This window comes from Chenopodium album, chromosome 19, assembly GCF_948465745.1.
Source record: "Chenopodium album chromosome 19, dcCheAlbu1.1, whole genome shotgun sequence".
Classification (NCBI taxonomy): Eukaryota; Viridiplantae; Streptophyta; class Magnoliopsida; order Caryophyllales; family Amaranthaceae; genus Chenopodium; species Chenopodium album.
In genome coordinates, this window is record NC_137852.1 from 40,828,287 (window position 1) to 40,856,273 (window position 27,987).

General features: G+C 36.4%; 2 protein-coding genes across 3 annotated transcripts; both read left to right on the forward strand.

Moving 5' to 3' along the window:
* The first annotated feature begins 2,429 nt into the window (after positions 1–2,429).
* Positions 2,430–5,255, forward strand: LOC145595607 (mediator of RNA polymerase II transcription subunit 15a-like). Its single transcript, XM_081652021.1, has 5 exons — positions 2,430–2,731; positions 3,215–3,305; positions 4,325–4,345; positions 4,488–4,605; positions 4,949–5,255. Exons 1-5 carry the CDS (start codon positions 2,619–2,621, stop codon positions 5,026–5,028), a joined length of 423 nt encoding a protein of 140 aa, XP_081508147.1. The 5' UTR covers positions 2,430–2,618; the 3' UTR covers positions 5,029–5,255.
* A 6,777-nt stretch (positions 5,256–12,032) lies between these two features.
* LOC145593691 (mediator of RNA polymerase II transcription subunit 15a-like) lies at positions 12,033–27,404 on the forward strand. Of its 2 annotated transcripts, none has more exons than XM_081650010.1 (11): positions 12,033–12,455; positions 16,959–17,070; positions 17,176–17,296; positions 19,442–20,830; positions 21,614–21,684; positions 22,733–22,807; positions 23,203–24,540; positions 24,873–25,217; positions 25,958–26,158; positions 26,270–26,358; positions 26,744–27,404. In XM_081650010.1, exons 1-11 carry the CDS (start codon positions 12,343–12,345, stop codon positions 26,949–26,951), a joined length of 4,062 nt encoding a protein of 1,353 aa, XP_081506136.1. In that variant the 5' UTR covers positions 12,033–12,342; the 3' UTR covers positions 26,952–27,404. The 2 variants fall into 2 exon arrangements, with proteins under 2 accessions (XP_081506136.1, XP_081506137.1); XM_081650011.1 differs by having other exon boundaries at positions 17,176–17,269.
* Positions 27,405–27,987: the final 583 nt, after the last annotated feature.

Below are 27,987 nucleotides of genomic sequence, written 5' to 3' on the forward strand. Positions count from 1 at the left end.
GAAAACATTTTCCTTTACAAAACTAGAGAAGCCACATTTTCTTCCCTCCTACATACCTCCTTTTTTACTTCCTTCTCATATATCCTCATGTTTACACTCCTATTTTTTATTTTTCTTGAACTTTTCTTGAATGCAACTAAACAAGCAAAGCCCCCATTAATACAGTGGCAATTCTGAAAATATTTGCCTCTAAAATCGCATTATATTAGTTATATTACAACTTTATGTTCTTGCCCACGTGGACTTAATTTTTTATTTTAACCCCGTTAGTAACGCTCGTGGAGTTAGCAACCTTATACTTTTCATTCATTCATCATCAAGTGCATTTCAGAACTAGGGAGAGAGAAAAAAAGGATGAAACTTGCGGTCGATGATGATCTCAACTACTATTAACCCAATTAGTGGTTCGTGGAGGCGGATGTACCATGCGCATGGTGCATCCGTTCCAAAATAAAAGCGGAAAGAACATTGTATAGAGAGGTAAAGAACATTTAACTAAAATGAAAAGAACATTTAGTTAAAGTGAAAAGAACATGTTATAGAATTGTAAAGATTAAAGAAATGAACATAACATTATCTTATAAAGAACATCATCTTCAACCTTTGTCACATTATTCTTAAATTCAACATCCATCCAAATTCATCAAATTTCAAAAAGGAAAATAAACAATGAATTTCATGATTACAAAATATTCTAATTCAAATCTAAAGTAACACAATTAAAGAAAAATTAATACAAAATTTCATTCAAAATTACCTTCAATCTTTGATTAACAGATCCACATATTCGCCTCCATTAAAAAATCACATCATTAACAAAACAATTATCAAAAGCACCACGAAACTCGATCTAAATGCACAACCATCGTCTTCTATCAGAAGAATTTCTTTTTCTCTATAAATTTTCTATTTCTCTCTTTAAGATTTTTTTTCCTCTCTCTAAAAAGTTCAAACAAGTGAAATTAAATATGAAGCAATATATAAATTTCTATTAAGATTGGGAAATAATTACCAAAACTCTGCAACTATGGAACAAATAATTCATTTAAAGATTGAAAAGCTAGATGTTCTTTAAAAAATACTACTTTGTATTATGTTCTTTCTGTTTTTTTTTTTTTTTTTTTTTTTGAAAATAAAAATAATATTCATTACATAAAATAAAAATTATATTCATTACATAATATTATCATGCTCTTCATTAATATTACGGTTGTTCTTTAGATATATACGAAGAACATAAAGCTGGATATTTTTTTTTTCACAAAATAGTTAAATGTTCTTTACAAAACAAACATATGTTCATTACAAAACAACCATATGTGATGTTTTTTATAAATAACTATATGTTCTTTACAAAACAACTATATGTTCTTTACTGAATAACTATATGTTCATTCCGCCTTTTTTTTAACGAAAACTGGATGCACGGAGCATGGTGCATCCGCATCCACGATAAAAATTTCACTATTAACCTTGCGCAACGATCTTGTTAGCTACTACTCCACCTTCTCGTTGTGAATTGAGTAGAAATGACGAACAAACCCTTATATTAACAACAGATGTTGTTAGGATATAAACTACGGAATAGTATTTTCTCCAACCAAACAAAGAAAAACTAATTTGCAATTTCTCAAAACTCTATTTTCCATGAAACTAGATGAAGCTCGTGCGATGCACGGTTTTTTGAATTTTTTTTTTTTTTTTTTTTTTTGTATTTATGAGCTAAGATTTGTTATATATTTAGATAAAATTCCTAATATTAAAAGATAATATTTAATATTTAATTAATTTAAACTCAAAAATCTCATTCGTCAATTTTGCATACGTGGCATTTGAATTATTTAATTCTAAAAGAAATTAATAATCTCTTATTTAATTGGCTACTACTAAGATTTGTAATCCTACTCTAAAAACTCAGAAGAAAAAAAACTCCCTTTTAAATATATACTTCCTCCGTTTTCTTTTACTTGCAACACTTTCCTAAAAAGGAAATGTCACAATACTTGCAACACACTATAAAAGGAAAGTTACTTTAAGGAAAAACTATACTATATCCCTTATTTAAAGCACATGACCCACTAAATTACACTCTTAACAACCACTCATCCTATTTTAAAGTTTATTATATCATGTAAACCCCACCTTTCTTAATTACCGTGCTAAAAGATGTGTTGCATCTAAAAGAAAATGGAGGAAGTATATATTAGATTTTTCAAATTGAAAAAGTTTCACATTAATCCAAACGGAACCTAAACTTGTACTTACCCAAGAATTTGAGCCATACAAAAATAAAATAAAATAACAAAATAAAAGGAGAAAGTGAACTTTCACAAGATTTAAAAAAAAAAAAAAAAAAAAAAGTGAACTTTCACAAACAAATACAATAAATAGAAAGAAAAAGAGAATCAATTCCCAAACCATTCGATATTTCCTCTTTCCTTCCAGAACTTTAACGCTACTCTATTGTTCTTCTAGGGCTTCCTTTCGTATTTTCGATCATCAATTTCATCTCAGAATTTGGGAATTCAGCTGATTGATTTTTCAACCAGAGTTGAAATTAATCAACTAATTGCATTAACTATTAATTTAGAGCCAATTCATTTCATTTGCGAATTGCGATGGATTCGAATAACTTGCCACCTGCTCAAAATGGAGCTCCACCTCTAATGAATGGTCACGATTGGCGGAGTCAACTTCTGCCGGAGTCTCGCCAACGAATTGTCAATAAGATGTGAGTTATTTTGTTACCAAACTTTATATTATATTATACTTTGTATATATGTATATAATTTTGTTTTGATGAATTCTTGCAATTCGGCGAATTATATACAGAATTATTGATTATACTGTGTTAGGTTTATTGAATGAGATTGATGTTATGGCTAGTAAATTATGTGTTTTTATTGTTTCTTTGCTGAGTGAATCAATGCTATTGGTAGTAATGTTATTGATTTGGCGAATTTGTGTCCCGCGTTCTCGAAAATGGTTTTCGTTATGGATGTTTTTCTTTGATAATAAGTGATGTTATACCATTGATTTCAAGAGTAGCGACAAAACAAAAGGCATTCCACATTAAACCAAATATCAATATCGGTATACTTATACTATTGTTCTTTGATTCTTGAGTTAAAGGGCTGCTTCTTGTAAGTTTATGTACCATAATCAACTAAGAATTGGTGTGATGCTGTTAATTTAAAATCTTTTGCAATGGTAGATTGGAAACTTTGAAGAGACATCTCCCATATTCGGGCCAAGAAGGGCTGCAAGCACTCAAGCAGGTCGCCATTAAATTTGAGGAAAAGATATACTTCCTCTGTTTTTTATTACTTGACCTATTGTAAATAGGCACAAGTTTTAAGGCAGAGTAAGAATAAAGGTTAAAGGACCAAATTACCCCTCCAATCCCACCCTTCCCCTCCACCCACACATACAGTACTACGGAGTACATCTCAACAGTCACCACAAAGCTCCCTTCACCACCAAAACCGCCTACACCACACCACAACCACCACTTTACCACAAACACTACCCTTCACCACCCCCGTTCAGGCCGCCACCACCATACCCCAGTACCCCACCATCACATACATGAGTAAGTTTAAAGAAATTGAAAGATTGAAACTCGATTTGGTTGTGGTGGTTATAGATCGTACCCTTTGTACATACCACCACCGAAATAAAGGCAACAAAAGAGAAAGAGAAAGAAAATACCCATAATCCGATCACCGTCATCCGAACAACATTTAAGAAATTGAGATCCAAAATTAAGGCTATGAAGGTTGAATTTGGTTGTTTTTGTTTTAGATCTAGAATTGGCGGCCAAATTCAACCATCTTAGCCTCGGTTTTGGGCTCTTGGTAAACTTTGCGGAAGAATTTGGGTTGCATAAATCTGCAATTACTGCATTTCATTTGAGAAAGAAGCTTTGGGAGGATAAGAATCGATTTCGAAAAGGCGGCAGCGAATCGGACCGAGAAATTGTGCCCGAACTCGGTTCTGTTTCATAGGCTATAAATGTTGTGGACTTGTGGTGGTGTTTCAAAAAAAAAAAGTGAGTTGGTGGTTTGTGGTGGCTGCCATGGATACAGTAGAGAAAAGAGGGAGGATGTGATGGTGGTGGAGGAGGAATGAGGGGGGAGTGTTGACTGAGGTAAGAGAGGAAGATATAAAAGGTTAAAAAGTAAAGTGTTCTATTATGGTTGAAATGGTCATGAGGGTAAATAAGTAAAAGTATAATTTTGTATTTGCCATAAAAGGAAACAGGTCAAGTAAAAAGAAACTTCCCAAAAAGGAATATAGGTCAAGTAATAAAGAACGGAGGAAGTATATCGCTGCTACAAGCCAGGTATCGTATTCATCTCAAGTGGTTGCTTATATATTTTATTCTTGATACTATTAGTTTATTTTCGGCGTTTGGTCTTCACACTATAGACATTGTTGAAAATCTTGGGAATCATTTCTTGTTTCTTATTGTACTGCAATTTCAGTCTGATTATCTGAGGAAGATATCGTTGAAGATGCTCACAATGGAGTCACGATCTCAGAATTCACTCCCCAATGCTTCGCCTTCCAACTCTTCTAGTATGAGCAGAAATCCCCTGGAAGGTATTCATATTTAGGAGGATTATTCTCTTTGTGTAGATTTTGTTTAAATCAAAACATTGGTAATGGATGTGTCTATATAGGCAAGCCTGTCATTGATATATTGCCTAGATTTTCAAAGGTAAGGATTAAAAAAAAAAAACAACTACAAAATACAGAAGAACTATTTTTTTTTTATTTGTGTTGTTCATGTCTACGTGTTCTCTGAATCTCTTCTACTTTGATTGAGTTGCATATAGTGTGTTTTCTTGATGTATCCTACTCTTTTGTATACGATAAGGACTCAGATCTTTTCTACTCTATTACTGACTGTCAATTATCTGTGTATTTTTTGCCCACTCTGAAGACTTGCCAATTGATGATGCGGAACAGCCACCACAAAGGCAGCAGCCGCAACACACTACACCAATTAATGAGGAGCACTGAGGCCACTGACAACGAACAATTAGGAAGATGGCAAATTACTATGTAGTTACTTTGTATATAACGGAAAGGAGGGAATGAAATAGGGCATTCAATTATTTTGTAATTTATGCCCTAGGAGATTGATCGCGTAACGCGCTTGTGGAGATTGGTAGGCTAAATGTACTACCCTTGTGTGAAACGCTTCTTTCAGTATATGCAAAGAATAAAAAAATTTAACTTTCCCTTTATTAGTGTTCTTGCTTGTTGAGTCATTTGTGAGCTGTGACTCGTTTGAATCTATTGCAATTTTTTAGTGTTGGTACTGTATTCAACAATTTCCAACAAAGGTGAATAATATGATGGGTAGTAGTAGTACCAATCACTCGTATTGATAGTTCGGTACTACTACTATCATTCCAAAGTGACTTGTGAGCCTAAAAACCTTATCATTTACAAACTTTGAATCACCCAACTGCTCAAAAAGTTGCGGACTAACACAAAATCAAATAAGACATTCGCACTTCCGAGAACAAATCTTTGTTTTTTTTTTATTCGAATGAAGAAGAAAACTTCCAAAGGAAAATTAAAAAAACAGAACAAAAAAGAAACAAAAGCAAACAACAAACTACAACTACTTGATCTCTAAGAAGGAACTAAACGAGGCAAAGCAACCCCTCTAGCATCCTCCTGTAAGATCCTCCCAAGCTCTTCCGGTACTGCATTGATGATTTCTAATTGAGAGTCTTGAGAGACGCCGCGGTTGGCCAACCAATCCGCCGCTTGATTTCCTTCCCTATAGATATGAATAACCTTGACTTCCCATCTATCATCTTGAAGCAGCTTTAGACAATAATTGATGTCATGAACATTCTCTCCTCGTCCCTCTCTTTGCTTTTGCATTAATCTGGCACATGCTTGGTTATCAAGATGCACTTCAAGCTTTGAAATTTGCAAATTCTGAGCTAATTCTAGCCCTCTTACCAGCGCCATTACCTCAGCTCTGAAAGCTGAGCAGTAGCCAAAAGCTGCTGAGAAAGCAGTGATGAACTGACCTTCATGGTCTCTAATGATCGCCCCCCCACCTGCAGGATCTGGGCAACCTTTAGCTGCCCCATCACAGTTAGTACAAACCAGCCAGGAGCAGGGGAATGCCAGGGGACATTAATTTCAACCTTCTGTTTGCTTGTTGAGGCTGCATCACCATGAGCTTTATCCAGGCTAACTTTCATTTCCTTGAAGCGGACTCGAAGAAACGCACCAACATCCATAGGGATCTCATCTCTTCTATTAAAAATTCGGCAGTTTCTCCACCTCCAAACCCACCAAGTCGCAATACAGAACATTGTATCCCAGCTATCAACATTGATTGAGCTTTTACCATCCAAATTATAAGTTAGCCAGTCTCTAAGAGGTAACCTGAAAAATTGCTCATGAAATCTGGGATTTAAGATTTTGTTCCACACAATTCTAGCATTGGGGCAGTCTCTCAAGATGTGCAGCGCATTCTCATCACCATTTCCACAAAGATGACATATAGGAGAATTTGTAAGCTTGCGTTTGTACAAATTCAGGTTCCCAAGTAGCCTGTCATGACAGACCAGCCATAGAAAGGCTCTCAAGCGCTGCCGGACTGGAGCCTTCCATATCATATCCCAGACTTTATCATCTAGCATCTCAGTTTCATGTCGCATTATGCTCATCACAGACTTTATCGTGAATTTCCCTTGTGAGTTGCCATTCCAATAAACCAAATCTCCCAATGACGGATCAGCTCTAACTTCATGATTTTGGATGCATTTAAGCACTTCTTGAGGTAGGAAAGGTGCAAAAATATTCCACCTCCAGCCTTGCCCCTCTTCCCACATTTCTTCGACAGTGGCTCCAGCCAACTCCATGGGCAGTGGCTGCGACACTAAGTCACTTAAGGGCTTGTCAGTCGCCCATTTATGGTCCCAGAAGAGAGTGCGGTTACCATTGCCAATTGCAACCTTTGTACCTTCACCAAGCACCCTTGCATTCTCCGTAATTCCACTCCAAACGTTCGACATCCCAGCCTTGGGTTCAAACATGTCAAGATCACATCTACCTTTACAATACTTTGCACGTAAGACCCTAGCCCACAATGAATTGGGTTCTGAGAGCATACGCCAGCCAAGCTTTGTGAGAAAAGCCGAATTAGCCTGTTTAGCCGAATAGATTCCAAGACCACCAAATTCTTTGGGCCTTTGCAAACACTCCCACAACAGTAAATGAATTTTCCTTTTATCTTCATTACCACCCCACACAAAGCGCCTGGTCCTCTTATCAATATTATCACAAGTTGTCTTCGGGATTTTAGCGGTTTGCATTGAGTAGTAGGACATCGTTGCTAAAGTGGATTTAGCCAAAGTAATTCTCCCTGCTAATGAGAGGTATTTCGATTTCCAACCAGCTAGCCGACGATCGATTTTTTCGCACAAGTGACTAAAAGTATCTTTTGTCACCCTACTAGACAGCGTGGGCATACCTAGGTACATCCCCAAGTCATCAGTAATTTCCATGCCTAGTTCAGCCCCAATCTCCAGTTGCTTCTCATGAGTGACATTTTTTGAGAAAAATACCCTCGACTTTGGTAAGCTAACCTTCTCACCCGAAGCATGACAGAATCTATCGAGGCAAGATCTGATTAGGTTAGCTTGTTCGACACTGGTTTCAGCAAAGAGGACGATATCATCCGCGAAGAAAAGGTTTGAGAGCAATGGCCCATCTCTACTTGCACGTATAGGTCTCCATTTCCCTTGAATAATAGCCTCTTTAATCACTTGGTAAAACCTCTCCATGCACATCACAAATAAATAGGGAGATAAGGGATCGCCTTGACGGATACCCCTACTCGGTTTAAAGCTCTTCGAGGGCTCACCATTCCATAGCACTTGGAGCGAGGCTGTAGAGATGCAATCCATAATCAATTCTACCATAGTAATTGGCAAATTCATCTGAACGAGGGTGTCTCGAATGAATGTCCATCTAAGCCTATCGTAGGCTTTCTCGAAGTCAATCTTGATAGCCATATACCCAACTGCACCTTGTTTCTTCTTCATGGTATGGAGCACCTCTTGCATAATAACAATGTTGTCTGTAATTTGGCGCCCAGGAACGAAACTAGATTGAGTATTGGATATAAGATGGGGAAGCACCGGTTTGATTCGGTTAATGATTACCTTTGTAATGATCTTGTAGACCACATTACAAAGGCCAATCGGCCTAAATTGAGACGCAAACTCTGGTTTTTCAACCTTCGGAATCAACGCAATATACGTGTTGTTCAAACACTCCGAAGAACTTTTACCCTCAAGAATTGGAAGAATTGTTTCATAAACATTTTATGATACCAACTCCCAATTTTTCTGGTAGAAAAGCACCTGGAAACCATCGGGTCCTGGCGCTTTAAGGGCTCCCATGTCTTTAATAACCTCATCTATCTCCAGTTTAGAATAATACTTTGTAAGCATACCCCAATCAGCATTCGATAACTCTGGAAATATGTCTTGGGGAATATCCCATGATCCCTGATCACCCTCCTCAGTAAAAAGAGTCGAATAAAAATCCACAATTAAATTTTGGATTTCATTCTTGTCTTGAGTCCACACTCCCTCATTATTCTTCAAGGCGGTAACTTTATTCTTCCATCTTCGTACAATCGTACTTAAATGGAAAAAGGTGGTATTTCTATCCCCATCTTGAAGCCAAGTGATGCGAGATTTTTGGTACCAAAGTGTCTCTTCCCGATCAAGAACTTCCTCCAATTCTTTTCGGAGCTTCGCTTCCAATTTGAGAAACCCTCTATCAACCCTCTTAGACAAAGATTTCTGAATTCCACCAAGTCGAGCAAGCAAAGTCCTTTTTTGTTTAAAAATGTTCCCAAAAACATCTCTATTCCAATTTTGCAAATCCATTGATAGCTTCGACAGTGCTGGGACAAGGGGGCTATTTTTATTCCAATTTTGCTCCACAAATTCTGAAAAATTTTCATGCTGGAGCCAAGCAGCTTGAAATCGAAATGGCCTATGAATCGATTCGAGCGGAACAAAGCCATTAGGTGAAATAAAGATGGGGCAGTGATCTGAAAAGGCAGCAGCAAGATGGCGCATCGAAGCCCTCTCAAATCTTAATGCCCAATGATCATTACAAAGAGCTCTATCCAAACGACCACTCTGTCTTGTTTCAGGGGATTATCCTCTAGCCCACGTATGTGCTGCACCCGAGAATTCCACCTCCAATAAATCCATTCCTTCAATCCAATCATTAAATCTAGCCGATCTTCTATCCGTTTCACTGCAAGAAGTGTTTCTTTCCGAGGGGAAACGAGTGTCATTAAAATCTCCAGCCATAAGCCATGGTTTATCATGAGTGTGAGTGAAGTTCTCAAGTTCAACCCATAATTCTCTTCTCTTATTAGGATCAGGGCTTGCATAAATTGCCGTAAAATACCACGGCATTGCTCCCACACGCGAGATTTCCATAGTTATGTGTTGATTATGCTTGTAAATCTTTGTGAATAAAAACAAACATTTATTTATTTATAATAATAATAAAAAAAATTTACATTATAACTAAAGCTTAATATGCATAATTTACTTTAAACATGCGAAAACATTGCTTTGAATTCCAATTATCGATGACATTTTTCAATTTAGCGATACCCATATACATTTCGGGCTTTCATAACCAAAATTAAAAAAAAAAAAGTGCTAATTCTTGAAAAAAAAAATTATCATGACACAAATAAAAAAAGGGTTTTGTTATACATAGCCCTTAGGGCTATGCATAAAATACAACAATTTCATGTTATTAATACTCTTTTCTTGTTTCAATGGAATCTAATTTATTAAACATTAATGACAGCTTATAATTCTCTTATATTTTCTAGAAAACAAAGAATAACTGATAAATAAATTCACCCAAATTAAATATATAATTGATTCTTTTTTAATTAGCATTGCAATTTCAATTATAAATCCCAATGAATGATACCCATATGAATTTGGGATAACAAGAGGTATGTTTGGAGTTGAAATTGGGACGAAATTGGGACGAGGTGGAGTTTTTGATTAGCTTCTGCTAAAATTAAAAGACACCAACATGATTACATACATGATATCTTAGGGCCTGTTCACATTTACTTAATTTCAGTTCAGTTCAGTTCAGTTCAGCTCCAATCAGTTCAGTTCAGTTCAGTTCAGTTCAGTTCAGTTCAGTTCCAATCAGTTCAGTTCAGTTCAGCTCTTAATTTCCCTCTCACATAAAATATTCATTTCAGCTCAATTCAGTTCAGTTCAGTTCAGTTCCAATCAGTTCAGTTCAGCTCCAATCAGTTCAGTTCAGTTCAGTTCAGCTCAGTTCAGTAAATATGAACAGGCCCTTACATGATATTGGGATGATATTTTTTGGGTTTAATAATTTGGGTTGATTGCTTTCCAAAAAAAAAAAAAAAAAAAAAAAAAATGGGGTTGATTTTTTTTGTTTGGGTTGATTGGTACTGTAATATATATGCAAATGTTAATTAGCTTTTTTTTTTTGAAGGGATGTTAATTAGCTCTAGATGCACAACTTTTGTTTGAGATGTTCTAATTTATATATTTAGTAGTTATATTTTGTTTGTAAAACGCTAATTAATATGTAGTTCATTTTTGTTTTTAGATAGATTGTATTTTACCTATTCTTTTTTACATACTTGTAATTTTTGTAGACATACTCAGTAATTTTTTTTCTTTACGGTACTATGAAAGATTAACAGCTGATCTATTCGGAAAAAAGATGTGTATAAAATTTTGGACTACATAAAGATGGGCCTTGAAAATGAGAAATAAAGATTTTTATGTAATACTTTTTTATTCCCAACAAACCCTAGTTACAAATACTCGTATAAATTAACAAACCCATTTGCAGAAAAACACCCACCAATTTGCAACAACATTTGTACAAAATTAGCTTCCCCATATAAAAATTTGATTTTCCATGTAATTTTATTATTTTCTCTCTCTATTATTTTTTTTACAAGCCCCATGTAAATTTATTTTTTCAATATACTTTTACTTCTTTTTATTTAACTTTCTTAATGCCCGTGTAATCAACTCAAATGAGTCGTTTTTTCGGGGACGGAGGGAGTATTTAAAAACACAAACCATCATCCCCATCATGCCACATGTAAACTTTATTTTTCACTAATGCCACATGTCACCTCCCATCATTAATTAATCCCTGTAATACATGTATGAATGTTTCCTTCAAAAAAAAAAAAAAAGAGAGAGAGAGAGAGAAAAAAAAAACACATGTATGAGGGCCTGTTCTCTTACGTTGAAATTCAGTTCAATTCAGTTCATTTAAGCTCCTAATTTCCTTCTCTTATAAAATATTCATTTCAATTCAGTTATGTTCAGTTCAGCTCAGTTGAGTTCAGTTCAGATCAGTTCAGTTCAGCTGAGTTCAGTCAATGAGAACAGGCCCTGAATGTTATTTGATTAATTTTCCCCAACTTAATATCTCTACAATTACATTCAATTATCACCCCTTCTTCTCTTTTATAATTATTCATTTTCCAATTAAAACATATTATAAAACAAAAGTTACTCCTTTCAAAAAAAAAAAAAAAAAAAAAACAAAAGTTACTATTGTACACCTTATAAACATCCCGTACATTGCACGGGTCAGAAGACTAGTTTAAATTAATTCCTTGTTGGTCAAAGTGTTGTAATAAAAAAAAGAGGACTTCATAAGAATTTATATGGGAGAACATAAATAATCGTTAACCACTTTTTTTTTTGAATTCGCTATCTAATTGAGTAGCCTCTTGTGGGTTTGTTTCAAAAATAAACAAAAAAACGTTAACCAATTTTGGACCCGAAGCAGGTTTGAACCCGCTAGGTCCAGACCTAGATCCGTCGATTCGATAATGCCACAACCGGATCCGATTCCAATTTTGGTTCTCAATTATAAAACCCGGTAAAATGCTAAAGCTAGTGTAGGCAGACAAGGTCTTACCCAGCAATCGTATTAAATAGCAAAACTTGAGAAAATGTTCTTCTTGTTTTTCCTTTATTTGACCATAATAATAATTTAAAATCACCAATTTTCTCTCTCCTCTTCTTCCAAGACCTTCAACACCACCTTTCCTTTTGTTCTAGGGTTTCTTTTCCGATTTCCGATTTCCGATTTCCGATCATCAATTTCATGTGTTTCTTCCCAGAATTTGGGGGTTTCAGCTGATTGAATTCAACCAGAGCTGCAATTAATCAATAATCAATTATTTGAATTAATTATTAATTTATAGCTGATTTGTATCATTTGCAAATTGCAATGGATTCGAATAATTGGCGACCTACTCAAAATGAAGCTCCACCTCCAATGGATGGTGGCGATTGGCGGAGTCAACTTCTGCCGGAGTCCCGCCAACGAATTGTCAATAAGATGTGAGTTATTTTGTTACCAAACTTTATATTATATTGTACTTCGTATTAATGTTTTTTTTTGATGAATTTTGATGAATTCTTGCTATTTAGCGAATTCGATGTGTTTGTGAATTGGGGTTTATATACAGAATTGTTGATGCAAGGTTATTGAATGAGATTGATGTTATAGCTAGTAAATTCTGTGTTTTTATTGTTTCTTTGCTGAGTGATGGAGGCTTTCAATGCTATTGGTAGTAATGTTATTAATTTGGCAAATTCAATTTTTTTTATTTAATAAAAAAAATAATTAAGGAACGTTTATACATCAGTAATTGAATGAGTTGTTTCAAAAAAAAAAAAAAAATCAGTAATTGATTGAAAAATTGTTACCTGTATTTATTTTGATCTCTTTCTCTGCCCATGTTATATTTATTGGTGTCACAAAAGAATACTTCCGTATAAGTGAGTTTTGGTGTAACTGAGCTGTTAGGAAAAAAGAAAGCATAGTTTTGGTTTTTGGGAATTGAGAGTGGAAAGTGTTTTGAGGCGAGTTGAAATGTATTGAAGGGTGTTTTCAGATATTCATTAATGATTATGGTCTATGTTATGACACCCGACACACCAGGGAGTAAGTGTCAAGTTGGGTGTATCGGAAATCAAGTTTCGAAAGAGGAGAAAAGAAAAGAAACCCCTAATTCTGTAATCGAGGTACTTTGAGACAACTTTGGAGCCTTAAAGCATAGGCTTTTATTCACTGGCGTGACGTGTATTCACAATCATATTTGCCAGCATGAATGGGTGTTCACTATCGGCTCAACGGCTAGCATTTCATGTAGCTAGGGAGAGAGGGGGTTGGGGGGGGGGGGCAGGTGTGTGTGTGTGTGTGCGTGCGCGCGTGTGTGTGTTAGAGGGAGGAAGTACCCTTTTTTTTTAATTTTATTTTTTTAAACAGTGAAAATTACTTTTTGGCATATAAATTTTAAAGTCATTTAGTCGTGTGACTTCCCAAGTTGCCTTCTTTTTCTCAGTTCAAGCCACTACTCCACCTTACCATCTTTTTTGATTTTCTAGATGTAGCTCGAATCATGGTTTTGTTCACCTCCTAAATCAAAAGGCAACTAATCATGTAGTATCTACAATATATCTGTGGTGAAATTTAAAATAGTAATATTTTTTGTAATTGAAACATCAAACATGCGACATAGTAATTATGGTTTGTTGCGTGTTCTTTTTGATTTGGTCGAAGATGATCAAGTGAAGTTCATGATTTCCAAGTTGATTCATTTATAAGCATACTTATTTATAAAAACATCTACCTATAAGAGCATCTTTATTTTCTCAATAACCCGCTCTTAAAGTCTTCATGGTTAATACAGTCATCTACAGCGCTTAAACATTTCAAGGCAATTAGATTGCATTTAGCTCACTATATTAAGTACATGCTCTTCTCATTATAAATCTGATTCAGTAGTGTGAAGTGTGATTGCTCTGTAACTTTAAATACTACCTCCGTTTCATAAAATCTGCAACAAATGGGCTTGCACAATTCCCAAGGCAAAATTTCTTAAGCAAAGATTAGAAGACAAAAGGGCATGTGATTAATTAGATGAGAGAAAAAACAACTCCACCACAACCACCCAAAACCCAGCCAGCCAACTCACACCACCACCAGACCGCCAACACCGCCAACACCACCAGACCACCAACTCCACAACCAGACCACCAACACCACTAGACCACCAACGAACGAAGCCACACCTCACCACCACCAATCACCTCGCACCACCACCAATCACCTCGCACCACCACCACCAAAACCATCCAACCAACTCGCACTACCACTAAAAACCCACCCAACCACCAACGAACCAAAACCCAAACTCACCACCAAAGAACCAAAACCCCCACTTACCACCACCAATGAACCCACCCAACCAAATCGCACGACCACCAAAATGCAACCAAATCGCAAACCCCCAAATCCAACCAAATCGCACGACCCCCAAATCCAACCAAATCGTACGACGACGACTTTGAAAATGGTGAAAGCAGCGGCGAACTGGAGTTGGAGAAATCGGTGACTGTCACGAGTGCGAGGGTCGCGCGGCAATCGAGGGTAATTGAAACCCGACCTACCTCACCACCATCATCAAATTGAAACCCGACCTCACCACCATCAAGAATCGCAACCCCATATCGCCACCATGATCTGAAATGCGCCCCCAACCACGAGAGAAGAGAGAAGAGAGAGAAAACACGATGCGGTGGATGTGAGTGGTGGTGGTGGTGCGGTGGATTTGAGTGGTGGTGGTGCGGTGAGAGAAGAGAGAGAAAAGAGGATAGGGATGGTGCTGGTGGTGGTTGAGAGGGAGGAGAGAGAAAAATTGGTGGTGTTGGTGGTGGATATGGTTGTGAGGGAGGAGAGAGAATGTGGGTTAGGGTTTTAATTAAGGATAAATTAATTTGGGTTAAAGAGTTAATATGTTGTTTATTGAACCTAAGTAAAATTTAGTAAGGGTATGGTGGTAATTTGACACAAAAAAATTTACTAAAAGAGGTAACTTTTGGTTTGTTGCACATAATGTGTAGTTTCCGTTTTGGGAAATTGTTGCAGATTTTATGAAACGGAGGTAGTATGTAGATTATATACATTCCATAATGGCTTTTGGGTTAGATGTATAGTTGGTTCTGGATAGGCAATATGTATGTATACAAGTGCAAACGGAGCTTGGATGGGAACTTGAAGCTACCAGTGATGATGGATAAAACTTTTCCATTTTGGTGTTAAATATAGTGTTTATCGGGTAAAATTTGGTTAGTACTGTTACATTAGACAGATGGGTTTCTTTATTGATTCAACCAAGAAATTCTTGTCTGTAGTAAAGTTGTCAGTTGTGTCTCGCGTTCTGGAAAATGGTTTTCGTAATAGCAGCTACCAGGTTTAGAGAATTTTTATATATGTTTTCTTTAGATAGCGAGAAATTAAAAACCACTGATTTCAAGTGTAACGACTAACAAGAAGCATTCTATATCAAACCATGTATCAGAAACTTCTATATAAAATTAGTAATACAATTATATCACTAAAGTTTAAACTGTTGTTTTTGAAATAACCAAGGCTAACGCCAATGTTTGACCAGTATAAAAAGAAAGAAATTGAAGCTGACGGATCATGGTAATACAAGTAGGTATGCAGAAGTAGCTAAAGCAGGGTGTGCTAGTTGAGTCATGTACTACTTGTGTAATATGTTCTGGAAAAAGATGTCTATTGACATACTTGGATAATATCCTCTGAATGTTCCTTTATTTTAAATCTGATAGGTCTTCTGTGTAGGCATGGTTTTCATGAATTAGTGGATTTATTTTTTTGGTTTATTTCCACTGTTCAATTTGATTTTTCACTATTTTGGGATATCAGACTTGCTTCCCAACAAGCATCCTTCCCATGTGTGGAGCTATGCTTCACTGCTAGGTTCATATGACAATAATGACATGTCACAGCTCATAATTATAGCTTTAATAGGCACAACCCCACAAGGATGTCCTATAATACGGACAAAGCTGCACATTATATTGACATTCATAAAACACGATTTTAGACTTTTGCACGCTCCTTTAACAATACAAATACATACAAGCACATAATACATTGACATATTTGCCAATTATATGCATATCTCTCTCTCTCTCTCTCTCTCTCTCTCTCTCTCTCTAGGGTGGAAATGAAGGGCCGAGTAAGGGTCCCATGTCAGATGTCGAGTCTCCAACGTGGATAATATAGAAACAATGGAGTTAGACTAACAAAGTGCAACGTGTTATGTAAATATAAACTCCCCATTTAAGGAAACAACTTGAACTCCAGATTCTTGCGCTTTTTGCACAGGGCCCCTCCCTTTAATGCTCTGGCTGAACCATGATTATTGGTTTTAATTCCACTTGTAACGTAATGTTGCAGATAGATGAATAACAGCTAAAAGCCCATTGTAGGAACACAATTCCCATTTACTGTTATAGGTGGATATAATGTGGAATCACTTTGCTGTAACCACTAGGTCCATCAATGTAGGCCATCAAATCACACTTGCTTTCTAAAATTTTAAGTCTTTTTGAGAAATGCTGTAATTTTTGAAGGTAATGTAATTCTTTTCGTAGAGTAATTCCCTGAATATGAACTGTGCTTAAACATGGTATTTGATGAGTAGGTACTTGTTCATGGTGAATGTTAAGTTCTTGACGCTGTAGTAGCAGCTGCCTCTGATTCTGAGTTATTCTACTGCTATAGTTGCCTCTGTAAATTACCTTATTGTCAGCGTAATCTTTATTGAAGTTTTAGCTTTATTTTCTAATATGAAATTGCCAGTGAGGCGTGAGGGGAAACAGTCAAATTTGGTGTATGTTATAATCATGTTGTTTAGTAGCGTACTTTAATTCTAGAGTTGAAGGGCTGCTTCGTGTAAGTTCATGTATTATAATCAACTAAGAATTGGTTGTGATACTATTTACTAATATCCTTTACAATTGTAGAATGGAAACTTTGAAGAGACATCTCCCATTTTCTGGCCAAGAAGGGCTGCAAGAACTCAAGCAGATTGCCATAAGATTTGAAGAAAAGATATATAGTGCTGCTACGAGCCAGGTATTATATGCATCTCAAGTGGTTGCTTATTGCTCTTCACATTTTAGACATTGTTGTTGATTCTTGGGGTATCATTTCTTATATCTTATTCTACTGCAATTTCAGTCTGATTATCTGAGGAAGATATCATTGAAGATGCTCACAATGGAGTCCAAATCTCAGAATTCACTCCCCAATGCTTTGCCTTCCAACTCTTCTGGTATGAGCAGAAATCCTCAGGATTCAGGTACTCATATATAGAATAATTATTCTTTTTGTGTAGATTGTGTTAAGTTAAAACATTGTTAATCGATGCCTATAAATGCAAGCTTATTGTTGATTTTTTCCCCCTTTTTTTTTTTTTTCTTTCTATTCCTGGTTTTTGCTTAGTTTCTCCAAGGTAGGTTTTTTTTTTTTTTTTTTTTTTAATTTTAATTTTATTTTCTTTAATTTTATTATATTTTTTTTGGCTTAGGATGTAAAAGATCTTTGTTTTTCGATTGATGGAAAATGATTATTGACAGTCACTACTCTCGTTAGTTGTATCTGTGGATCATATTAAGTGAATCTTGTATTCCCTCAACTTGTTTTTGGCTTGTCTTCTGCTTTTCAAATCAGAGCCAAAGGCCTCTTATGTCTCGTTGAATAGTAACAATAACTGAACAATTTAGTGTATTGCCCTCCCACACTTTAGCATATTTCCCCACCCCCTCTGAACAAAAGAATAAATCTGAAGGCTTATGCATCTATGGCCAAAATTTTCATGCATATTAATTGGAAAATTCACTTTTCTTGCCGTGTGCTTTTGTTGTGAATCAATAGCATCATTCATCTGGCTCAGTACTCCTGGTTGATGAAATTTTGTGTTTGATCGTGAGGCTGTCATACCACAGACATTATATATTTCTTGAGTTCTTTTATACCTCCACCATTTTATTTTATTTAATTATTTTATTTATTTTTGATAGGCAGTTCTGCACTGATCACATACCTCACTTTGATATTTTGACCATAATATTTTTACTAATATATTAAAATAAAGGATCTTGCTATCGAACGCCCCCGGGGCGTTGGATAAACATTTAAAACATCACCTAAAGTGGTATTAAGCATGACAAAATCACGCGTCGATCGGTGTAATTAATGTTAATTTTAATTTAATCTTTATACTTTTAGCTAGCTTATGCGTTCGTTAGCTTTTGCCTAAAATAAATGCCATAATGTAAAATGTTCTTGGGTTATTAAAACATCAACTATTTATAATTACTACTTTGAGAGGTCAAAGTTGTGTTTTGACAAGCGTGTCAACTGTCAAGTTACAGTATAACAACTACTACCTCCGTTACATATTATTTGCAACGATTTGACATAAAGTAGAGAGGGAAAATGTCTCGTTGCAAATAATATGTAACGGAGGTAGTATAAAAAACCAAAGGAACTAGTTTTTTTTTTTTTTTATTATTTATAAATAGTTTTACTTTATTTATTTATTTATTTAATCTGTATTGTACATGTCTACTCATTTGTTTCACTAATAATGTTTTGTTCTCTTCTACTTGGATTGAGTTGCATATAGTGTGTTTTCTTGGTATAATTATATACTCATGGAAATCAGGTCTTTTCTAATCTATAACTGATTGTCAGTTATATATGCATTTTTTGCCCATTCCTGTCACTCAGAAATTTCCAAATAGGATTTTCTCCGATTCCCATGTATAGAATTCCTCTTTCTCTTGTTTGTTTTGAGCCTGATCATGAGCCACTTCATGAATTTGAGAATTATTCTATGCAGTTACTCAGTATATTCTACCTTGGCTGACTAGGGGCTCCATACTTTCTGTAATTTAATTATATTTAATGTTGAGCTAATTCTTTCTTTCATAATCTTGGATTGTCTGGTTGTTTTTGTGGTCTGCAGAGTGGTTTGGTAGTGATGCTTTAACCTTGATTTATCATATCTTATATGCAACTTTTGATTACCTTTTGTTTAATTTTGTAATAAGACTACCAGCTGTTAATTTTCAATGTATTCTTGATGCTACAAAAGTTCTTTTTGTGAGGTCATGTCAGTGTTTACACTGTTCCAATGTTTTCAGTGGATATTTGTAGTTTTTATGCTGCTAAAATCATATCTGAACATTTTTTTTAATGTTTGTTTGTAAAAAATTCTACAATTCACAAAAAATATTGAAAAAGTTTAGAATGTATAATGACTGCATATACCATGACCTTGCTGCTATCAGTGTAGGAATCTGTTATCCTCTTTGGTGGCTGTTGCTGTCTTCTCTGGAATTTTGTCTTTCCAACTCACTAAGCTTCTGAAATTAGTTACAAATGAGTGTGTATAACTTACCTCACTCACTTGTCCACTTCGATTTTTTTTTTTCCTCAGTACCTTCTCAAAATATGCAGTCCCAAGTGCAGAATCAGAGTCAATCTGTTCCCCACCAGATGGCGTCTAATCAGTCTCAAGCCCGGCAGCAGATTTTAGCTCAGAACATGCAAAACAACATAGGTTCTGCAGGCATGCAAACTACTGCCAGCTTGCCAAATTCTTTGCCATCTGTTAATGGATTGGGACAGAACATGCCAAATGTTCCTCAGAATACCAACATGCAGAGTATTTCTGGCATCTCACAAAACCCAATGGGAAATACGATGAATCAGGCAGTGTCATCCACTATGTTCACGAATGCCCAAAGGCAGATGCAAGGAAGACAGCATACTCAACAGGTTGGTTCCCAGCAGCAGCAGCAGTCCCAAAGTAATCAGCAATACATGTACCAGCAACAGATGATGAAGCAGAAGTTACCGCAGGGAAATATCCAACAACCAATTATGCAGACACCATTACAACAACAACAACCACCGTCACAGCAACAACAACCACCATCACAGCCTCAGCAAAACTTGCTACAGGCTAATCAGCAACCTATCATGCAAACCTCATCTGTTATGCAGCCTTCTATGATATCTGGGTTACAGCAAAGCCAACAATCTTCTATTCAACAGCCATCTCAGTCTGTGCTTCAGCAGCATCAACAGTCGGCGGCCAGGCAGCAACAACAGTCGCAGCAACAGCCACAACAGACTCCTATTATTCAGCAACAGCAAACGCAATTATCCCAGCAATCAATGATGACATCCCAGGGCCAACAGCAACAGCAGTTAATGGGACAGCAACCAAATGCTGCCAATATGCAACATAATCAAATGATTGGCCAACAGAGTAATGTCTCTGATATGCAGCAGCAACTACAGCATCAGCAACAGCAGCAGAGACTGTTAGGACAGCAGAATAATCTTCAAAATGTGCCATCACATCAGAACATGCAGCAGCAACATATGATGAGTCAACAAAGTAATCTCTCTAACATGCATCAGCAACAATTAGGGCATCAAAGTCATGCTGGGGGACTTCCACAGCAGCAACTGATGGGAACACAGTCGGGAAATGCTAACATGCAGACAAATCAACACTCAGCACACATGATGCAACAACCCAAGGCTGCAGCTCAACAACAGAACCAAAATGCTTCTCTGTTGCCTAGTGGTGGGCAGCCAGCACAGCCACAATCACAGTCACAGCAGCAATTGATGTCACAGCTCCAATCTCAGCCAGGTCTACAACAGCAATTGGGTTTGCAGCAGCAGGCGAATTCCGTTCAACATAATATGCAGCCTCGGATGCAAAATCCAAATTCTTTGCTTCAGCAGCAAAATATGATTGATCAGCAAAAGCAGTTCCAATCACAAAGAGCTCCTCCTGAGGCACCATCAAGTATTTGTCTTCTTTCCTTAATTTTCTTCTGCTGATGGCTTGTGTAGATTTTGATCATAATATTTTTCCCTATTTGCTATCTTCATGCTTCTACGCATGAACTACTATGCATTGAGAAATTTATGCCCTCTGTTCTCTACTACAAGCTTGTGCATTATTCTTCTGCATTTAATTTATGCTCAACATTGAGTATGTTGAAGGATTAAGGATATCATCTAGTACAATACTTGTTTCTCACCAAATAATTTTGGTGTTTCCTCTTGTTTAACATGGTGCCTAGAGCCTATAGGGTTTATTACACATTTAGGCCCTGTTCTATTCACCTTTAAAAAAAAAATTCAGTAAAAATAATTTTTCAGTAAAAATAGTCTTAGTTCTGTAAAAATCAGTAACTTTAAAGAAGAAATATAATAGAGAATCAATAAAAAAAAAGAAAAAATTCAGTACAGCAAAATTAATTTCAGTCATCAAAAATAATGTGAAGAAAACAGGGCCTTAGTCAGTTTTAATTTCATGTTGTATTGGTTGCTGTCTTTGAATCTTCTCATTGTCATTAGGTTGGTTAGTAGGTATCTCAATGGCCCTTACTTGCTGATTTTTCCATGCCTTGGATGTTTGCTTTAGGAGAAAACATTAATGCTTCATATCTTTTATAGTTCTTGTCATCTGATGCTATATCTCTGTTTTTGTGGTTGAAGTAATTTTACTTTTCTATCATCTTATCCAACTTGTCTAGATTCTGTAGTCTTTGTGTATTAGCTAACACTAATGCCTTTTGAATAGGCTCTTTGGATTCCACTGCTCAGACTGATGGTACAGGTGTTGGTGACTGGCAAGAAGAGGTCTATCAAAAGGTGACTATTTTTCCTACCCCCGGTGATCTTCTGCTATAAATTTGTTTTCAAAACTATATTGTGCGTGCTTTACTCCTTATGTTCTGAAATAAGTTAATCTTCACATTTACACGGATTTTAAGAATGTCATGTGAGTAGAACACTTTTCCCTTCACATAGGCTTTGCAAAAGTCATGTATTACTCCAGTGTCCAATTAATGAATGGTGTATATGTTAGACCCATAACATCAAGGACACTTGTAAAAGTTCTATATAACCAAGGAGAAATTCATTAAGCACATTGAACAAAAACAAAACTCAAAGCTAAAATCAAGTTGAATGCCATGTTTGAAAATTCAGGAACCAATTATAGTAAATTTGAAGGGAGTCAAAAACATTGGGACTTGTACACTATATTGTTGCTAGAAAACCATATTGAGCTAAGAAAATATGTACATCGCCTAAGTTTGTGTCAGAGAATCAGATAAGAGTGATGCGTTGATGTTTTGCTTTTCTGCCTCTCTCCTCTTCTACCTTTGGCAGCATTTTGGGGTTTGAACCTTGAGAATTTTGGGGTTAGAAGTAGGACTGCTAGGAATTAGGTAGAATGAAGTAATGGGGTGTTAGTATTTGATGCCCTACAGTATCCAAACAGAATAAGAGAATGACAGCCTTTGCATTCCAAATATCCCAATCGCAAGCCCTGAATTAAAATAGAAGACATCCAACCAATAAATTGGAACTTCATTTTGGGATGGAGGTGATTCTTATAACTTGGAAGTCCATAAAATGTAGGATTGGAGCTACCAAGATATTTTTACTCAGTGGTTTGGTAATATTTTTCTAGTTGGCAATACCTCTTTTATAAAAAAAAAGCTTGTCTCTCAAAAAGTTTTTTATGCTTTTATATTTTTTGAAGGTGCGAAAACATAACTTATGCCATGATAGCGATGAATGTGTTTTTTGTTGGTATATGCTTTTACTTTCTCGCTTTGTTTTGTGGCCGATGCTTTTGGATAGTGACTAAAATAAGATGCTGATTCTTATCTTTTTGGGCGATGATTGACAGATTAAAACTATGAAGGACATGTACTTTGCAGATCTTAATGAGATGCACCAAAAAATTTCTATGAAACTGCAGCAGGTATCTGACCTTCTAATTATGACATCTAATTGAGCTTTTAATTTTTTTTAATTATATATATATATATATATATATATATATATATATATATATATATAATCTTTGCTAATCTTATTGCCTTGTTTGTCTCATTAAAACCCGAGCAAGATATGTGCACTAGATTTAACTAGTCCATTTCCCATCTTGCTAAGGATCAATATACTCTTGGCTTGTTTCTGCTTAGCGTATTATTATTTTTTCAAGATTATGTTGTGGTGCACTCTAAGGGATATTCACCTTTTTTGGCAGAAGAATTCCCTGAGCTAGTTAATGTTGCTTATTTCTTAGAGGAAGAATTGTCTATCGGCTGTTGTTACTTTTTGCTAATTTGATTATAATCATTTTACGTGTAACAGCATGAATCTCTCCCTCAACAACCGAAGATGGACCAGTTTGAGAAGCTTAGAATATTTAAAAATATGTTAGAGAGGTTAATGCAAGTTTTACAAATAGCAAAGAACAGTATTCTACCAACTCATAAAGAGAAATTGCCATCATTTGAGAAGCAGATTGTTGGGTTACTCAATACAAACAGGCCAAGGAGGCCTATGCAACCAGGGCAAATTCTCCCTCCTCCAATGCAGAATTTGCAACAAGCACAGCAGCCTCATTCTCAAATTTCTCAAGCACAATCACATGGGGTCGGTGTCAACCCACAGTTGCAGTCTATGAATCTACAAGGTTCTGCTGCCACAATGCAACAGAACAATGTGCCAAGCTTGCAGCATGGTTCTGTCCCATCTTTGTCTGCTATCACATCCTCGCAGCAGAGCATGGCAAGTTCATTACAGACCAATCCCAATATAGATTCTGGACAGGGAAGTGCACCTAGTTCTATGCAGCAAGTTGCAATAGCGTCTTTACAGCAGAATCCGGTTAGTGCTCCTCAGCAGGCAAATGTCAATTCGTTGCAATCACAGAATGGAGTCAGTATGTTACAGTCGAACATTAATTCTCATCAATCAAATTCAAATATGCTCCAAAACCAGCAACTGAAACAGCATCAGGAGCAGCAGATTCTGCAAAACCAACAGTTAAAACAGCAGCTCCAGAATAGGCATATGCAACAGCAGCTGATACAAAAGCAGCAGCTGTACCAACAGCAACAGCAGTTGCAACAAGCAAAGCAACAACAAGCTTCACAAATTTCAGCTCATCAGATGCCTCAACTGCATCAAAATGATGTAAATGACAAGATGAGACAGGGGTTAAGATCAGGTGTTTTCCCGCAGCATCTCTCATCGGCCCAGAGGTTTGCACACCAGCAATTAAAGCCTGGAGCTTCTTTCTCTGTTACTTCACCTCAATTGTTTCAGGCAGTGTCGCCACAAATCAACCAGAATTCCCCACAAATTGATCAGCAAAATCTGCAATCTGTCTCCAAAGGTGGAACCCCTTTGCAATCAGCTAACTCGCCCTATGTTCCTTCTCCGTCAACCCCCTTGGCGCCATCTCCTATGCCTGGTGATGCTGAAAAACCTGCTGTTTCCTCACTTTCAAATGCTGCAAATTTTGGAAATCAACAAAGTGGTGCACCTGCTGCAACTCAATCTCTTTCAATTGGAACTCCTGGGATATCGCCGTCTCCTTTGTTCGAGTGTGCTGGGCCAGATGGTGCTCATGGTAATAATTCTGCAGTTGTTTCTGGGAAATCCTATTTAACAGAGCAACCGCTTGATCGCTTGTTGAAAGCTGTAAGTACATTGGGTTATTTGTTTCTTACAAATAAGGACATACATCTTCTGTTTTACTTGCAACAGACCTTCTTGGTGCAGTATTTGAGAAAGTGATTAGAAAAGGTAAATGGGCAAATGGCTATAAAATTTAAACCGTGACAACTTAACAGTTTCTTCTTATTGGTGGTAAAATTATTTCTTTGTCCATTTACCTAGTCTAAATGTTACCGTTAAAGTGCGTGCCAAAGCAGTATGTTGCAAGTAAAAAAAATGGAGGAAGTATGTCCTGGTTTATGGTGAAAAAAAGATTTTCATGGATTATGTATAATATTGAAATGATTTTTTAACAGGTAAAGACAATATCCCCTAAAGCATTAAATGCATCAGTCTGTGACATTGGTTCAGTTGTTAGCATGATTGATCGTATTGCTGGATCAGCTCCTGGTAATGGTTCTAGAGCTACTGTTGGTGAGGACTTAGTTGCCATGACAAAGTGTCGCTTGCAAGCTAGAAATTTTCAAACCCAAGATGGAAGTACAGGAACAAAAAGAATGCGCCGGTACACTAGTGCAATGCCCTTAAATGTAGCAGCAACTATTGGCAGCATAAATGATAACTTCAAGCAATTCACTGGACCTGAGACATCTGAGCTAGAGTCAACTGCAACATCTAATGTCAAGAAGGCCAGACTTGAGGTAATTTGTTTTGCATTGCTGATTATAGTGTGCCTTTTGTTTGTTCTAGATATGCAGAAATGGTTATTGGATGGGAATATTTTCTTCCGCCCTCTTTATTTACTTGCCATTCGCTGTGAAAGCCAAATTTTTAAGTAAACATCATTTGTTGGTTTGCTCTCCCATATTCTTTTGCCTTTCAACAGTTTCCCACCAGAAATAATATTCTCAATTATATAAGTATAAATAATTGACCAGTATCTTGGCATTCCCTAAAAGAAATTATGACGTTCTTCCAAAGATGAGGGAAGTATTAAACAGTGGGACATTTTCCGTTGGAAAGATGATGTAGGTTTTTAGAGTTTCAGGGTCTGGAGTGGAGTAGATTCCTAGTTAATAAATGTGTTTGTATTGAGACTACAATGTTTCAAGATAGTAAACTTTGGGTAATGATATATCATATACTGAAGTCCCAAGTCCTCCCAACTGTGCATTCTTTGCCTTAATGAACTGATCATGTGTGATGCACATATGTGGTTATGCTCCCTATTCTCCTGTCTCTTTGGATGGAAATGATTGGTAAATTATTCTTGTGTTAGTTGTGACTTGTGATATGAGTTATTAGGATTATTTTAACAGTTTAACCTGCAAATTGAGACTACTGGAAGATTCTTGATATGGATATTGTTTTGTCTTCTTCATTTAAGAGCTCTAGTGCTATTTCTATTTGTTATAGTAAAGAGTTATGATTTGTTTTGCAGGTTAATCATGCCCTTTTGGAAGAAATCAGAGAAATAAATGACCGTCTTATAGATACAGTTGTTGACGTCAGTGATGAAGATATGGACCCTTCTATAGCAGCTTCAGCTTCTGAAGGTAGTGAAGGAACCATTGTCAGGTGCTCTTTTAGTGCTGTATCTCTAAGTCCAAACTTGAAGTCGCACTACACTTCAGCCCAGATGGTAAGTTCTTTTCTTAACTCATTTTTATCAATAATATTCCATTATGTATTTTAACATATCTCTTCATGACTTTTTATTTATTTATTTATTTATTTTATATGTTTTATGCAGTCCCCAATTCAACCGTTGAGATTGCTGGTTCCTGTAAATTATCCAAATTGTTCCCCCATTTTGTTGGACAAGTTACCAGTTGATGTTAGGTGAGCTTTAACAGATCTTAACTTTCTTGTATTCTGGTGTCTTTTCACCACTTTACCCTTATAGGCTGATGAGTATCTCATTTCTTTTGGACTAATTAAGGTGGCAATTATACAATAGGTTCACCAAATGCATTCATCTTGTCTGGTTGGTGTTGTATTTGATTTTTAACAATAATTCACCATTAACAATTGCATAAAGCACATAAAGACGGTAACCAATAACTCCTGTAAATGACAATAATAGTTATGGTGCAAAAGCTACTTAGTTGTGGTCTAATTATGTTATGTTTACCTCTTTTCAATAGTCAATATGGTAAGAAATCAGTCATAAATTATAATGTTATCCAGTAAATTGAGATTAAAATGTTCCATTGCCGTTTTGTAGTAATGAGTATGAAGATCTTTCAGTGAAGGCAAAGTCAAGATTTAGCATCTCTCTTCGAAGTCTTTCTCAGCCAATGTCTCTCAAGGCGATAGCAAGGACATGGGATGATTGTGCTCGGGCTGTCATTTGTGAGTATGCACAACAAAATGGTGGAGGGACCTTCAGCTCAAAGTATGGAACTTGGGAAAATTGTTTAAGCGCTGCTTGATCATCTATACCTTCAGAGTTCAAGCCTGGGTTAAAATTTTCCGGAGCCCTAGACATGGAAATCATTTTGTTACAGGAGACTTAGGCCAAAGCTTGAAGTTTGTGAATAGAATGTGCAAGCCAAGCAAATCCTTTGAGGGTAGTCTATAACTGTTCATATATTGTATTTATCTGTCTATTGTTACACTACCCAAAGTCCAAGATCCGGCTGCTGGAAGATCTGAGTTTGAGTCTCCTTACTCCAGGGTCGGATTTCTCTCCCATCCTCCTTTGATAGCGGCCTCCAAACTCAGTAAATTTGTATAAAAAGAAAAGTTTTCCTGGGGCTACTTGAATCGAATAATGGTAGTGAATAATTGTAGCATTCGCTCCATGGTATCCTGGTGGCTTTTAACTATACATGTTTGAGGGGTTGAGATCACCATTTATAATTACAATGCTGGTTTAGTCTGAACGTAATGAATAACTTGGCACTCGTGAAGGAATCAAGGAGTTTACCGATGCTCGTCTTCCACCCCCCACAAAAACCTCAGTACAAGCCAACTAGCCCAAGGGAGATCTTAGCCAACCTGCAGCTCTACCGGATTCTCATCCCTAAAATCACAAACTTGATTTTTGGAAAAGGTCTATTCGGTGCTGTAATATTTGAATTGTTGATGCTAAGTCAACTCAGCCACAATTACTTACCCTTGATGAATGACGTACTAAATATTTCTTCTCGGCTAGACCTAGAAATCAATAATTTAAGCTCGGCTTGATCTACGAGGAGGTCGAACCTTATTTGGGAAAGGAACTAGTGATAATTTGGGGGGTCGAGTTCTCCGCCTTCCTCTCATTCTCTCAAATTAGTCTACCCTTTTAATTCGTGCCGATTTGACCCATAAGGTGTTTTAGTTTAGTAGAGAACTTTATCTTCTTAGTTCTTACCCACAAAAAAAAAAAAAAATGATAAACATGACTCTAAATGTTGCGACAAAAAATGCAACAATTAGAGGTGTTAATTCGAATGATCGTATCAGGTCGAATGAGGTTGGATT